Consider the following 15274-nt stretch of genomic DNA (forward strand, 5'->3'; position numbering starts at 1 on the left):
TGAAAAAATGTTGTATATAAAAGTTGTTCCTCGAAAAACAATCTACAAAAATGGTCAAATATCATTTCTACGTAAAATTATAAAAAAAAGTTTTATTGAAAAATATAAATATCTCTAATTTCTGAACATTTTCGCTTATAACTTTTTTATTTATAGTTCTACGACAAAAAGTTGCAGGATCAAAGTTGTAGAGTATTTAATTTGCAACAAATAATGTAAACAATTTTTTTTATCAAATAAATAGTTTAAGAGATAAATCGTAAAAACCATATCAACCGCTATTTTCAAGATGGCGGCCGTGGGACAAGGGTGGCGACCCCACAAACTTGGTGATGGCTTCACACTGACCCCCCCTACACATCAAAAAAAATAAAATTGCGTCCTCTAAAAAATGCAACCCCAAATGTAACTTTTCAATGGACCAGTTCTAGTTTACAGAATAGATCTAGATGACAATTTAATTAATAAAATGTAGATATCTTTTTAAATAACACGATAATTATACTGTATCCATTTGTGTTCATATCGGATTATATGATTATATTATATTTTTAGGATTATATTATATTATTTTGACACTTATTGGTAACTGACTAAATGCCAAGTGTTATATTAATGAATGTCAATTGTCAAATGAAAAAAATTAAAATGTCAAAGTCACTGAATTTGTTATTAAACGTACACGAAAGCGATGAGAATGTTTCTAAAGATAATTTTTATTTAGTAAATGGAAATTATGAGTATTACCATTATTTATGTGATGGATTTGATGATAGGGTATTGTATGATTTTTACGATTTATGTTCTTAGACGTTTACATATTTTATAACCTATATTTCCATATTATTTACAGGGTTGGGGTTGTGGCTATAGAACTTTGCAAACAATATGTTCCTGGATGAAACACAACATTAATAAAGATGTTTCAGTACCAACAATTAGGGAGATACAAAAAATACTAGTTGATTTGGAGGATAAACCGAAGTCTTTTCATGGTTCAAGACAGTGGATTGGTAGTTTTGAAGTAAGTTTTATGTACTTAGTAGGTAACAATTTTTAATAAGTAAAAAAATAAGTGTTAAATAAGTGAGTGATATATCTACATATTAATTTAAGTATATCGGATTTAAATAAACTACTTGTAATCTATTTGAGGAGCTTCGGAACAAAAACCGCTAAATCCACTTTCTAAGATTTTTGACAAATCGGAAAAAACGTTTTATTTCTTTGTTTTTTTAGGTTAAAGAGAGTAGAAAATCTTAATATATCAACATTAGCAACATTGTTTGGTGGCCAAATCAACAGATTCGTGTGTGAATTAATAAACGAAAAAAAAAATAAAAAAAAATGGATATAGCGGTTTTTGCTTAGACTATCCGGATTTATCGTTTTTTGAAAAAATCAACTAAGGATTTATCGCTTTGTGAAAAAACCATTAACATTTTTGGTTAAAACTAAGTATATGAGGAATTAAATAAATAAAAATTAAAAATTGATATATCGGTTTTTGTCTCAACCTTATAAAAATCTATCAAATTTATGTAGGATTTATCGGTTTCTGTTAAGATATCAATTTTCTTTTACCTCATCAGTGGATTTATCGGTATCTGTATAGATCATTTAACTTGAAGCGCATTTTTCTACTAGATTCATCGGCTTTAGAACAGATTCAATAAGCTTATCGTGTAAAATTATGCAAAAGCATCGAAATTACAAAAAAAAAAGAAAAAAATACAGCATGTCGTTTATCGGTTTTTGTTCCGACCCTCCTCATTTATGTGGTAATTTAATTGAAAATGAACATTTTGTAATCTCTTTTTTATAATCATTTAATACATATTATTATTTTATTTAAGTATCAATTTAAAATTACAGGTATGTCTTGTGATAGACAAGCTATATGACATTCCATGTAAAATTTTACACGTGAACAAAGGAGAAGGTCTAGATAACATAGTTGATGCGCTAAAAACCCATTTTATAAATTATGGCTCTCCTGTTATGATGGGAGGTGATGTGGATTGCTCTTCCAAAGGGATCATAGGAATACATGATGATGGGGCTAACTCAAGTTTATTGGTTGTTGTAAGTATAAAAAAAAAAAAATAAAATAAAAATCATTTATTGAACCAAAATACATTACACAAAAAAGAGGACCCCAGACTCCTAATATAGCTTTCGCTGTGTTTCAGGAGCCTGTAAATGTATGAATATCCATACTTCCATACTAATATTATAAATGCGAAAGTAACTCTATCTGTCTGTCTGTTACTCAATCACGCCTCAACTACTGAACCAATTTGCATGAAATTTGGTATAGAGATATTTTGATACCCGAGAAAGGACATAGGATAGGTTTAATCCCGGAAATCCTACGGGAACGGGTTTTTCTTTGAAAACGCGGACGAAGCCGCGGGGGGAAAGCTAGTTTCTTATAATTTGACTTGTTGAAGGATTAATATTATCTATTGGCCAAGTAAAAAAAAAGTATACAGGGTGTAATCGTTAAGTGTGCACAGGCGATTTTTCCGTAAGTATTACAGATAACAAAAAACTTTAAACTGATATCGAAAGTACTTAACCTAATGAGTAAAATGACCGTAATAAATTTTTAAAAATAAATCGAGAAATATCAAAAAAATTATCTTTAAACCCTCCCATACATTAAGTATGAAATATGAATATCCCGTATACATTTAATATGAAAGATTTTTAGCTTTCTTTTTCTTTTTTGGTTTTCTGCTTTAATTACTTCGCAAATTTGAAGTGGCATTTTCCACGCTTTTTCCGGACATTTTCACGCATTTTCCGGATATTTTACGGGGATTTTCCGAGCATTTTCCGGGCATTTTCCAGGCATTTTCCACGCTTTTTCCGGACATTTCCACGCATTTTCCGGATATTTTTCAGACATTTCCCTGTCATTTTCCGGATATTTTCCGGGGATTTTCCGAGCATTTTCCGGGCATTTTCCAGGCATTTTCCACGCATTTTCCGGATATTTTCCAAACATTTCCCTGGCAATTTCCGGTTATTTTCCGGGATTTTCCAGACATTTTCCGGGAATTTCCCAGGCATTTTCCGGGGATTTTCCGAGCGTTTCCCGGGGATTTTCCGGATGTTGCTCAGACATTTTCCGGACATTACCCTGGCATTTTCCGGAAAGTTTCCACGCATTTCCCAGGCATTTTCCGGACATTTCTCAGGCATTTTCCGGGGATTTTCCAGGCATTTTCCGGATATTTTCCGGGAATTTTCCAGGCATTTTCGGACATTTCCCTGACATAGCCTGTAAATTTCCGGAAAATCCCCGGAAAATATCTGGAAAATCCCCGGAATATGCCTGGGAAATTCCCGGAAAATGTCTGGAAAATCCTGGAAAATCCCCGGGAAATGCTCGGAAAATCCCCGGAAAAGCCTGGGAAATTCCCGGAAAATAACAGGAAAATGCCTGGGAAATGCTCGGAAAATGCGTGGAAATTTCCGGAAAAACCGTGGAAAATCCCTGGAAAATACCAGGAAAATATCCGCAAAATGCGTGAAAATGTCCGGAAAATATCCGGAAAATGCCTGGAAAATCCCCGGAAAATGCCTGAGAAATGTCCGGAAAATGCCTGGGAAATGCGTGGAAAATCCCCGGAAAATGCCAGGGAAATGTCCGGAAAATGTCTGGGAAACATCCGGAAAATCCCCGGGAAATTCTCGGAAAATCTCCGGGAAATTCTCGGAAAATCCCCGGAAAATGCCTGGGAAATTCCCGGAAAATGTCTTGAAAATCCCGGAAAATGCCAGGAAAATGTCTGGAAAATATCCGGAAAATGCGTGGAAATGTCCGGAAAAAGCCTGGAAAATGTCGAGAAAATGCTCGGAAAATCCCCGGAAAATATCCGGAAAATGCGTGATAATGTCCGGAAAAAGCGTGGAAAATGCCACTTCAAATTTGCGAAGTAATTAAAGCAGAAAACCAAAAAAGAAAAAGAAAGCTTAAATCTTTCATATTAAATGTATACGGGATATTCATATTTCATACTTAATGTATGGGAGGGTTTAAAGATAATTTTTTTGATATTTATCGATTTATTTTTAAAAATTTATTACGGCCATTTTACTCATTAGGTTAAGTACTTTCGATATCAGTTTAAAGTTTTTTGTTATCTGTAATACTTACGGAAAAATCGCCTGTGCACACTTAACGATTACACCCTGTATACTGTATAGTGTGTGTACCGAGGACACATGTCAGAAGTGAAACTTCTTTGGCAAAATTCAGATTTACCAAAATCATTGTCTTACTCCACAACGCGGACGTGACAATATTGCCATTATGCGAACATGCCTAATGAAGTTTCACTGCAAAAATATATTTAATAAGAAAGTATAGGAATATGTAAGACCAAGAAGCTTATATCTAATACACTGGAGATTGCACTATGACAATTAACTTGTAACAAGAAAATGTGACGTTGAATGATGCCTGATGTTTTTTTATCCCTTTCACACCAACTTGCCAAGTTAGGTGTGAAAAGGATAAAAAAACATACAGGCATCGTAAACAGTTAAACTATTATGAAGGGGAAGTTTTGATACATAACAATTTTTGCTATTTATTTAAAAATTTCAAATTTTAATATTTCCTGTTTCAGGATCCACACTATGTGGGCTCAGAGAAAACAAAAGAATTCCTTCAAAATAAAGGCTGGGTGAAATGGCAGCCTCTCAAAGATTTTTTAAGTTCATCTTTTTATAATCTATGTTTACCGCAAGTTAAATCTAAATGTGTGCAATAAATTATTTAAATACAGTTTTGATTTCATTATTGAATCTATGTTATGGTGAATATATATTATCAAGTCAATTTTTTGCAGTCAGGTTGTAACATTTTTAAAGATAAAATTATGATTTATATATAAACTGCTTTCTTAAGCAGTTTATACACTGGACAAATTTACTGTTTTCAGTTAAAACTTCATACAAATATAATACTATAGTAGTAAATTAGTATGGATTTATTTCATACTAGCGGTCCGCCCCGGCTTCGCCCGTGGTACATATTTACGTTTTCTCTACATAAAAACCATCCTAGTACTTCAAGGAATATAATAGAAAAGAATTATCGAAATCGGTTCAGCCGTTCACACGTGATGCCATGACAACGCGAAACGGGTGCAGACCCGCCGCCTTTTTATAGCTCCCGCCGCGAAGCGCGTCGAACGCGGCAACTGATACACAAAAATAATCCTTATGGCTGCATGATTCTGTATTCACGCGCGATGACTTATAGCGTATTTCATGTATAATTTTGGTGTTTCTACACCGATTTACATGATTCTTTTACTATAACCTGCCCAGGAGTATGAAGAATAATTATTGTGCCAAATTTGGTTAAAATCCGTCGTGTAGTTTTTGTTTCTATAACGAATATACAGACAGACAGACAGACAGACAGACAGACAAAAATTTTACTGATTGCATTTTTGGCATCAGTAGCGATCCCTTATCACCCCTTCATAGTTTTTTTTAAATATATTTCATGTACAGAATTGGCCTCTCTACAGATTTATTATAAGTATAGATTGAAATCAGCTTATTCTGGTTCAATTCATTTATAATGTAAAGATGAGGTGTACTTAAAACAAAACAATGGTAAAGCTTAATCAGTCTTTATTGAATAAATTAAAGTTAACATTTATCTTATAAAAAACTAAAAATATTTCTGCAAAACAAACAGCTTGTGATAAGATATCATTTCCAACTAAAATTATTTCCAAGAAGGTATCGGTAAGAGAAATAAAATTATGCTTGGGTTTTTAGATAATATAAACAACTAATTAAGACTATGATAATATTAATTATAACTTTAAGAAGAACGTTTGTTTACAATGTACTTATGATGTTATAATACTTATGACTTAGATCATTAAGTAATGGATGGAGCACGCTGGCAAATGTTCTAACTAAACTTTCTGCCGATTTTGGTGCGGGGAGGGTAACTCACACTTTGAAAAACAATCACACATTCACAAAAATAATTTGTGTCTTTACAAACTCAAACTAATACAAAATTGGCAGACTAGCATGTTTTTGCACACATACATCGATTACACAGAAAAATCTCTGTACATATACGTAATAATACAATCGCTCTAAAGGGATGTAACCATATCGATATTACAAAAATAATAATTTTGTTGAAATTAGAAATAACATTAATATTATATTCATAAAAAATACTACATACTAGGTCATTTGTAACGTTTTCATCATTATTATATGCATACGAAAAAACAATAAAACGCCATTTTATTTGTATTTGAATATGTATTTATTCAACACATCACATATTATATTCAATAAAATAAATATCGGTAAAGAAATTTTTATTGAAGTGAAAACTTCTTTAGCGGCGTTGGCCGTTGGGTATAAAATCTTAAACTCGCGTCAGGACACGTGACCTGATCGAAAAAGCGTAAGACGGATGGATATCAAACATGCTCAACGTTAATAATCAAGTTTTCACTTCTCCCGGCACTCCCGGAGTGCAACCCGTCTTTTTTTATTTCTGTACCGAGGTGTCGCTACAGATATAATAAAAATTGTAATTCGATTTTTTGTAAATCTGAAATATACGCAATATTAATACATACATATAAACAAATTACTTAATAGAAAGGTTACAAGATTAACATTACAAAAAAACGGCTAAGTGCGAGTCGGACTCGCGCACGAAGGGTTGCGTACGATTAAAATGTTCTGCCTGTTAAAAGTAGCCGAGCGTAAATTTTAATAAATATATACAAGATTTACAAAATAAACATTATACTCCTTTTTATGCAGTTGTGTAAAATTGTAATATAATAAAGATTAATTCTCATCTCATTTCAAATTATACTTAGAAAAATATTTTTTTATCGACGTTCAAGTTAAAAGCAGTCCGTCACTAAGAAAGTCGTAAAAATTTACGACCTTTTAAGCGACGAGTTTTTAAATTCAACTCTATCACTAAGTTCATAAAGATTAAATTTGAATTTCTCTTCAAGATAGTCTCGCTACATCAGTTTATAGTCTCGTGGGGAGTGCGGTTCAATATCGCGTTCTAAATTCAACTTTATCGCTTAGTTCATAAAGATTAAATTTGTATATTTTTTCTTCAAGATAGTCTCGCTACATCGCTTTATAGTCTCGTGGGGAATGCGGTTCAATATCGCGTTTTAAATTCAACTTTATCTCTTAGTTCATAAAGATTAAATTTGTATATTTTCTTTCCATGATAGTCTCGTGAAGCCGCATCAATGATCGAGTAAACACATGACTCGATTATTTGTCTTGATCATATCGCTAAACGATACATCGACGATTATTAGAAATTGCATTTAATTAGAAATGTACGTTAAAAAAATAAAAAAATATACACAAATGAAAGGTTATTCCATCTTTTTTAATATTCGACATGTTTGAATTGCTTCTGCAAGACATGACAGTGCAAAACGGCATTTTTAGCGGAGCACTCGCAGACGTCCTTTCGATGTTTTACGAATACGCAGAGTGTTCGTAATCGATTACGCAAGTAGTTTTTATGAAAGCATAAGATTTTTCGATTCGAATAATCTTATACCTCGGCAAAAGGGGAAACGCCTGCGTGTGTTATCCATTACTTAATGATCTAAGACTTATGATGAAGCTTGGGGCATCATATTATTAATTCGTATACCTAACAACTTAATAACAACTGAGTACTCAAAAATGCTGTGGTTTGTAAATTCGACTACATATAAATAAGGTCTAATTTTTTCGTTCAAATATGATGCTTTTGATACATTTTATGAATACACCTTAAAATGATTGTAATAAGCTTGTTTTCGCTTCGACATGAATATTTTTAGTCACTTTTTGGGATTTTTTGATTCTTTTTTGTTGGTAGTTTTAATAATTATCTAAGGTAGATAGGAATATAATAACAATTAATCGGTGTTCATAATAAGGCAGACTCCTTGCAACACCCAGTGGCTGTAGTGCTCCGCCGTCCACAGGTCCGCTTCGAACACGAGCCCGACGCCCATCGCGTTGCGCCGCTGAGAGGTAGTGTATACGGGCGTGCGTAGCGTGTTCTGTTGGAGTTTGAGAAAGAAAGAACCACATACAAACTCACATTTACACACACACAGACATAACATACCTAATAAAAAAAAATATAAAAATAATTTTGGTGTATGGCAATGAAAAAATGGATTTCTTTAATGATATAAATCATTTTTTTTTTGTATAAATCTCGCTCATTTGCATTAAATCTTTTAATTAATTATTTAAGTTTAGACAATTTGAAGGCATTTTAGTTTTTTTGTAAAAAAAATTGAGCAGATTTTTAAAACAATGTCTAGTCGGAAGTATCGATAATGTTAGGCTGTAGCTTCACCTGCAGCTTGAGCTTATGAAACTCGATGGGTATGATGTACATGATGGGCAGCTCGGTGACCAGCACCTTGGGGTGCGAGCGGCGCAGGCAGCCGTCCGCCGCGTCCCACCGCGCGCCCTCTAGGTACAGCCCGCGGACGTAGCACCCCTGTGCACATACATCCATACTAATATTATAAATGCGAAAGTAACTCTGTCTGTCTGTCTGTTACTCAATCACGCCTAAACTACTGAACCAATTTTCATGAAATTTGGTATGGAGATATTTTGACACCCGAGAAAGGACATAGGCTTCTTTTTATCCCGGGAAAATGACGCAATCCCGGATATCTCACGGGAACGGGAACTATGCGGGTTTTTTTTGACTGCGCGGGTGAAGCCGCGGGCGGAAAGCTAGTGTATTATAACATCAAATAAACAACACAAACACAAATGTAATTGTAATTTGAATACCAACAATACGTGCAAGCTAAAGGTGGTCAAGCTGTGAGGTATCGCTAATTATTATTCAGGCAGTGAAGTATCGCTTACGAGTTGAGCAGTACATTTAAAAGAAACTATACAGTACACAGTACACTAAACACAACACATAGCTAATGAGTGACGCCTACACAATACACAGTAAAAAGGTGCCAACAAATTAAGCTGTCAGTACACGAAGCAAAATCAGTCAAACAGTGTTACTGTTAAACACATGAACACATGAGAAAATGAGTCAGACAGTACACTAACCCAAATTATAGCTACCGAGTTAAGCAGTAGGTACACAATAAATAAATGCTCACTAACAAATTAATCTAGCAGTACACTAAGCACACAACTCTAACACTAAACATCAAACAGTTCACTAACAGTAACAGGCCGCTCCTCGATATCATCGGGCACCAGATACTTGGTGACTCTGGTGAACTGCGTGGAGCGGTCGAGCGGCCACGTGTAGAGCCGGCACGCGATCTGCACGTGCGCGATCAGGTACGACTCGGGGATGTGCAGGCCGGACAGCCAGATCACTATCGGCTCCTCCATTGTTGCCTGGATCATCATATACATATAAATGCATGTATCAGATTAAGGTTAAAGCGAAGATTTTATTCTTTTGATGTTTGCAAAAAATAAAATTAAAATTTGCTTAAATTCAAAAAAGTAACACTAAAGTAATTTTTCATTTCTTTCAGCAGTAGAAAGCTATATTACTAATTAATGTAGAGTTAGGATTGTTTTTTTTTCAGTTAATTTTAGTCGGGCCCAGGACAAGCGTCCAGTTTACGTATAAAATAAAACATAATAACTCGCTTATAGGACGATGGACCTATCCACCATATGCTGTAATAAATCGTTCTGAAACCAGCAACTTGGGAATAATTTCGCATCACAAGTCCCAAAATTTCCAACTACCCTACAGCCCGCAGTGCTTCACGCAGCCGATGTACTGCTATAAACCAGGTGCAACATTTTACACGTTGTGTGTACACTCACCCAGTCGGTGTACTGTTGCGCGCGCGCGGTGAAGTGCTCGATCCATCCGCCGAGCCCCTTGCGCGTGGCGGGCGCGAGCGAGCGCCACACGAGCGGCAGCTGCCCGTTGAACAGGCTGTACGACACGTTGTCCAGCACTGCGTCCATGCCGATCTCGCCCGCTAGCGCTTTGCGGAGGAGGGATAGGGTGCTGCGCATTTTCGCTATGAGCCGGTTGAATCTGGGAGAATATCGCTTTTGAGAGTACTTTACTAAGTTTGTAAACAATTCGTTTATTTGTAGACAGAAAGCCTGAAAATATTTTGATATCGAGATAGGGTAGTTGAAAATTCAGCAATGCGCTCTTAAGCTTAAGAGAGGGTAGTTCATAAATCTGAAAACAGATTGCTCTTGGGAAGTGAAACTTAAATTTGAAAGTCTAGAACGAATTTCCTTCCATGTGGGGTAGTTTACAAATCTGGAAAGTGGCAACCGATGGCTTTTGGAAGTGAAAAGTTTGTAAATCTGACAACAATTCGCTACTTTGAAAAAATAGTTAGTTAATAAAAATCTGAAAGAAAATTTCCACCTAAGTAATATCTAGCTAGAAATCACAATCCCCTACATAGAGCCCTACCTCTCTAGCTCTTGCAGTAGCACCACAGCGGAGGGCGTCATGTTCATCTCGAACTGTTTGCGCACGCGCCAGATCTCGTACTCAGCGGGCAGCTTGTTGAGGATGTCCACAGCGATCATGTCGATGAAGTCGTCGCGGCTCATTGTGCCGCCGCTATCGCCTAAAGGGATGAAATATATGAGACAATATGTATTAAACATCAGAGTATTCAAGCGCAGAGTGAACATATATCTTCTAGGGAAGGGCGTACCATTTTACCATTTTAACTCAGCTTAACATCAGGCGAGATTATGGTCAAGCGCTTCCCTATCGACAATAAAAAAAGGTAATTAAATCTTTAACAGAAACCAATAAGCGCTAATTACATTCATCGATCAGAAATAAGAGAAAAATAATACACAAGACGTATCAGTCATAAAACGATAGAAATTTTAATGTAAAAAAAAACTTCAACCAACTAAGAAAATTAAAGAATTCCCGTTTGAATTTCACTCTCATTTAAGAAATAAAAAAATCCATACCAATACAAATTAAACCAACACACATGTCAAAATAAATAAGTTAGTAACTTACTTTCCGGTTCCCTGACTGGTGGCAAAAGCATAAAATATAATGTTTGGATTAAAAAATACAACAGTACAAAAAATATGCGTCTCAATATAAAAGTAACTTACCTTCTGCTTTCCTTACTGGTTGCATTAAACATAATAAAGATGTGATTAACATGGCTAAGTACCTACATATTATTGTTACCTTCTAATCTACACATGTTTAATCTTATAATATAAAAATTATTCCTGGATAATTACTGGGAAAAATAATGGGAAAAATACATGTTGTAGAGTAAAATTTAAAGATGACTCAAAAATTAAGGAGATTTTATTGCTATAGTTTAATTACTTACTGGTTTGTGGTTGCAGTTCAATCAAATGTCCCCACATCTCTCTGACAGCTTGACTAAAGTAGCCGATCTCGGCGTTTGGATGGAGACCGAACACTTCTGGTGTGTTCGCTAGTGGTAGGGTGTCGATGAAATCTGTAAAAAATCAATCATTTTTTGAAAGTGAAACATATATTTTGTTGATCAGATTCTGATAAAATTTAGCACGCATATAAATTATTATAGTCTGGATAAAGGCTTATTTTTTGATTGAGCATTGAGCTGGTAAAGGCTGTTTTAGATAATAAATATAAAATAGCTGATGTATATTATGATAAAGTATAAATTGTGATTGTTAATCATTGCACAAATTATCGATTTCTTCTGAAATATCTTTTCTATTGAAAACCAGCAGGCTGAGTCAAATGGCAGACGGATAGAATAACGAATAACGCTCAGATGACAATTTTGTTCGTGGTCGTCGCCGTCTTTGGTAGGGTGACCAAATCCTTAGCAAAACATCATACGCTTATGTCAATAAGTATCGATAGCGGGTTCTATTCCTTTGTGTTTTGACGTTTGTCTCGGCCTTCAGAGCAACTAAAAACAAAACCAGCCAAACTCTCACCAATATATTCTTCTCTCTCCCCATCGGGCGGTATCACATAGTCACAATGCGCATCGCGGTAGAAGTGGAACGGCTGGAACTTGTCGAAGAGGAACTCGCCCATGTACTCATCCATGTACGTGCCGACCACGCGACGGTCGAAGTCGTCGATCACGCGACCGCCGTACATCACCTACGAGATGAGAAAATAAAAAACCGGCCAAGTGCGAGTCGGGCTCGCGCACAAAGGGTTCCGTAGCAGCAAATATAATAAATTACAGTTAAATCAACCTATCTCAAAAACTATAAGAGATACTTTGATCAAACCAAAAATCGTTGAAAGAGTTAATTAGCATGCATCACCTCTATTTTTTTTAGAATTTTATACCCCGTAGTTATAAAAATAGAGGGGGGGGGACATACTTTTTACGACTTTGAGAGCTGATATCTCAAAAACCGTTCACTTTAAGAAAAATGTTTTTTAGAAAACTTTATATCATTTTAAAAGACCTTTCCATTGATACCCCACACGGGTATGTACATCGAAAAAAAAAATTTCATCCCTCAGTTACATGTATGGGGGGCCCCACCCCCAATTCTTTTTTTTACTATTTAGTGTCATATTTTTGTAGCGGTTCATACAACACATATTCCCATCAAATTTCATCACTGTAGTACTTATAGTTTCCGAGTAAATCGGCTGTGACAGACGGACAGACGGACAGACGGACAGACGGACATGACGAAACTATAAGGGTTCCGTTTTTGCCATTTTGGCTACGGAACCCTAAAAAAAGACGGTTTGCACTCCGGGAGTGCCGGCAGAAGTGAAAACTTGATTATTAACGTTGATCATGTTTGATATCCATCCGTCTTACGCTTTTTCGATCAGGTCACGTGTCCTGACGCGAATTTAAGATTTTATACCCATTACAGAAAAAGTGCTCAACGCCGCTAAAGAAGTTTTCACTTCAAAAACAACATCCTAAAATAAATAAATCCCCACCTCTCCAAAGAGATACTTGAGCGTGGCCCAGGGCGTGGGCCCGGCGGCGGCGTGGCACCGCTCGAGGTAGCACTGCAGGATCTGCATGCACACCACGAAGTCCGACTCGCTGAAGTCGTACGCGATGTTCCACCCGATCTTGTCGTACTTGCGACGCTCCTAGCCAAACATATGTACATAACCAGCTATAGGCAGAACATTTTACAGATAGCTCAACTCATCTGTAGACTGTACGGCGCTACGTGTTTGTGCTCTTGTAATTATAGTTTTAATTTGGGTGAAAAAAAGAAGAATAGTAATGAAAACTTGATAAATTTGTTATCTATAGGCCGTGGCAAATGAACGTTTAATGAGTTGAACGTTTAACAACTCCAAAAAATTATACAATTGTAAAATAGATCTGAAAATACAAAATACAGCTTATTCATTACAAAAACCAATAATTTTTTTTTCTATATTATTATATTGTATACATTAATAATAGCTAAAGAAAAAAGAATTACCTGTACAACTGCGTGAAAGAAAGCTAAAACGTAGACAAGTTTCTTGAACTGCGGATGTGGACATTCATCGAGCGCGTGCGCACGCATCTTGAAGTAAGTGTTCCGTAAGTTCAGTTTCAACCCGTTTGGCGGTTCCGTTACCACTGAAATATTACAGGATAGTCAACTATATTTAAACTTATTAGAATTAAATTATTTTGAAATCAAACATAACTATTACGACTGAATTATAATGGTCAAAATCAGCGAATTTATCTTAAGTATTTTCCTAAAAAACAGTAAGTGTAGTTGATTTCACACAGGTAACGAACATTTAAAATTTCATTTATAACAATCGACTTATTTTTCCACCAAGTGTAAGTTTAAATTTAAACAATATTTTAATTAAAAAAATATTTCCATTAATTTCTATTCGCATACTATCCTCACCTTTCAACGACCTCTGCAGTATACCAATGGGGAAGGTGGGCGTGGGATCCGTGGTGAGCCAGAGTCTGTACTCCGGGTGCGGCTTCTCCATCATCTCGAGCTGCTTCTCCAGCTCGCGCAGGAACGACACCAGCAGGTGGCAGTTCTGCAGGATCAGCCATTGACCGTGGGAGATGGCGCCTTCGAGCAGGGATAGGGCAGCCTGGTGGAGAATTTATAGGATCAAATTGCAATTCAGATGCAGTTTAAATATTTTATATGTAGTAAATTAGATGTAATATAAAGAACTAAGTTACAGTGTTAGAGTTTTGTAAATTTACAAGCAATCAAATTATGAAGAAGAGATAGTCGTAAAAAACGAAACGCCCAAGCGAGAAGTGCTTGAATGTTTTTTTATCGATATTGTAATTTGAATCTGCTCAAGATATTTTGAGAACTGAGGAGTTATCATTAAATATTTACATATCATTTGATAAAATCCTATTCAGCGGTCCGTACATTCTTTTCTTATTTAAATTATCACTATAACACAAATCTATACAATTATCTCACCCCCTCCTGCCCCTGCCCCAGCGAGAGATACTTGAACTTGCCGCCGCCGAAGCCGCAGCGGTCCGCGAGCTTCATCAGATCGGCAGTTGGGTCCGAGCCCGGGCTCAGGATGAACACTACCGGCGTATAGGGTGTGGTTTGTTCGAATATCATGTCGAGGCTGTAGAGAATTAAAACTTAAAGAAACGATAGATATTTTTAAGCTGAAAACGTCAGATGAGAGATGGACCTGAAAATTAGTGCTATGGCACATATTTTTCACATACATTGACGATATGATTCGTTGATTTTTTTTAATTTAACTGTGCATGAGCCTTCCAATTTAGAATAGACTCGTTATTATTTTAAATGACCTTCTTATTGACGTTATTTTTATTAAATTTGTAATTTGAAAATTACTTTTTTGAATTTTAAATTTAATTGGTAACTAAGTATTTAAGAAATGTAAAAGTTTCTTTTTTCTGAATAAATGAATAAAAAATAAATAAATAAAAATAACATACTTTTTGGCAGACGAAGAAGAAGTCAGAACGAACATGCAACCATATTATTTGCTTCTTCATCAATCATATTATAAACTATTGTTTTCACAAAGGCTTACCTGATAACCGGTGGCGTGATGTACTCCTCGCCCATGGTGACGGTGATGTAGTCGGTGAGCGCGCGGTAGATGCGGTCCACGCGGAAGCAGCGCAGCAGCATGAGTAGAGAGAACGGGTTCACGCGGGAACGGTAGTCGTTGGGGATCTCGGACGATTCGGGCGCGTCGCTGTCGAACCACTACGTGCGAAATAAC

At 35.9% G+C, this 15274-nt stretch overlaps 2 protein-coding genes across 2 annotated transcripts in view; one reads left to right on the forward strand and one right to left on the reverse strand.

The window, feature by feature from the left end:
* The first annotated feature begins 641 nt into the window (after window positions 1-641).
* Window positions 642-4801, forward strand: LOC149901612 (ufm1-specific protease 1-like). The gene is made up of 4 exons (XM_090111189.1): window positions 642-777; window positions 854-1024; window positions 1876-2085; window positions 4644-4801. The coding sequence occupies exons 1-4, from the start codon at window positions 649-651 to the stop codon at window positions 4785-4787; spliced, it is 654 nt and encodes a 217-aa protein (XP_089967315.1). The 5' UTR covers window positions 642-648; the 3' UTR covers window positions 4788-4801.
* Window positions 4802-7671: 2870 nt separating this feature from the next.
* Window positions 7672-15274, reverse strand: part of Dhc98D (Dynein heavy chain at 89D) — a 58068-nt gene continuing 50465 nt past the window's right edge. Inside the window, exons 69-80 of the mRNA XM_090110659.1 lie at window positions 15080-15258; window positions 14479-14638; window positions 13927-14128; window positions 13498-13640; window positions 12995-13153; window positions 12010-12181; window positions 11406-11537; window positions 10502-10661; window positions 9886-10105; window positions 9262-9441; window positions 8411-8557; window positions 7672-8105 (exon numbers count right to left, since the gene is read on the reverse strand). Coding sequence (XP_089966785.1) covers window positions 7959-8105; window positions 8411-8557; window positions 9262-9441; window positions 9886-10105; window positions 10502-10661; window positions 11406-11537; window positions 12010-12181; window positions 12995-13153; window positions 13498-13640; window positions 13927-14128; window positions 14479-14638; window positions 15080-15258 — 2001 coding nt within the window. The 3' untranslated portion in view covers window positions 7672-7958. The remainder of the gene's footprint in view (window positions 8106-8410; window positions 8558-9261; window positions 9442-9885; window positions 10106-10501; window positions 10662-11405; window positions 11538-12009; window positions 12182-12994; window positions 13154-13497; window positions 13641-13926; window positions 14129-14478; window positions 14639-15079; window positions 15259-15274) is intronic.

This window comes from Colias eurytheme, chromosome 16, assembly GCF_061535395.1.
Source record: "Colias eurytheme isolate Ceu_HAF_F1 chromosome 16, ilColEury1 Martin Lab GWU primary, whole genome shotgun sequence".
Classification (NCBI taxonomy): domain Eukaryota; kingdom Metazoa; phylum Arthropoda; class Insecta; order Lepidoptera; family Pieridae; genus Colias; species Colias eurytheme.

What these genes read in the sequence shown, in the direction of transcription:
- LOC149901612 (XM_090111189.1), top strand. Translation starts at nt 649, where the DNA reads ATGTCAAAGTCACTGAATTTGTTATTAAACGTACACGAAAGCGATGAG. An exon ending in AGTGGATTGGTAGTTTTGAA is followed by an intron (nt 1,025 to 1,875) that starts GTAAGTTTTATG and finishes TTAAAATTACAG; the next exon opens with GTATGTCTTGTGATAGACAA. An exon ending in ACTCAAGTTTATTGGTTGTT is followed by an intron (nt 2,086 to 4,643) that starts GTAAGTATAAAA and finishes TTCCTGTTTCAG; the next exon opens with GATCCACACTATGTGGGCTC.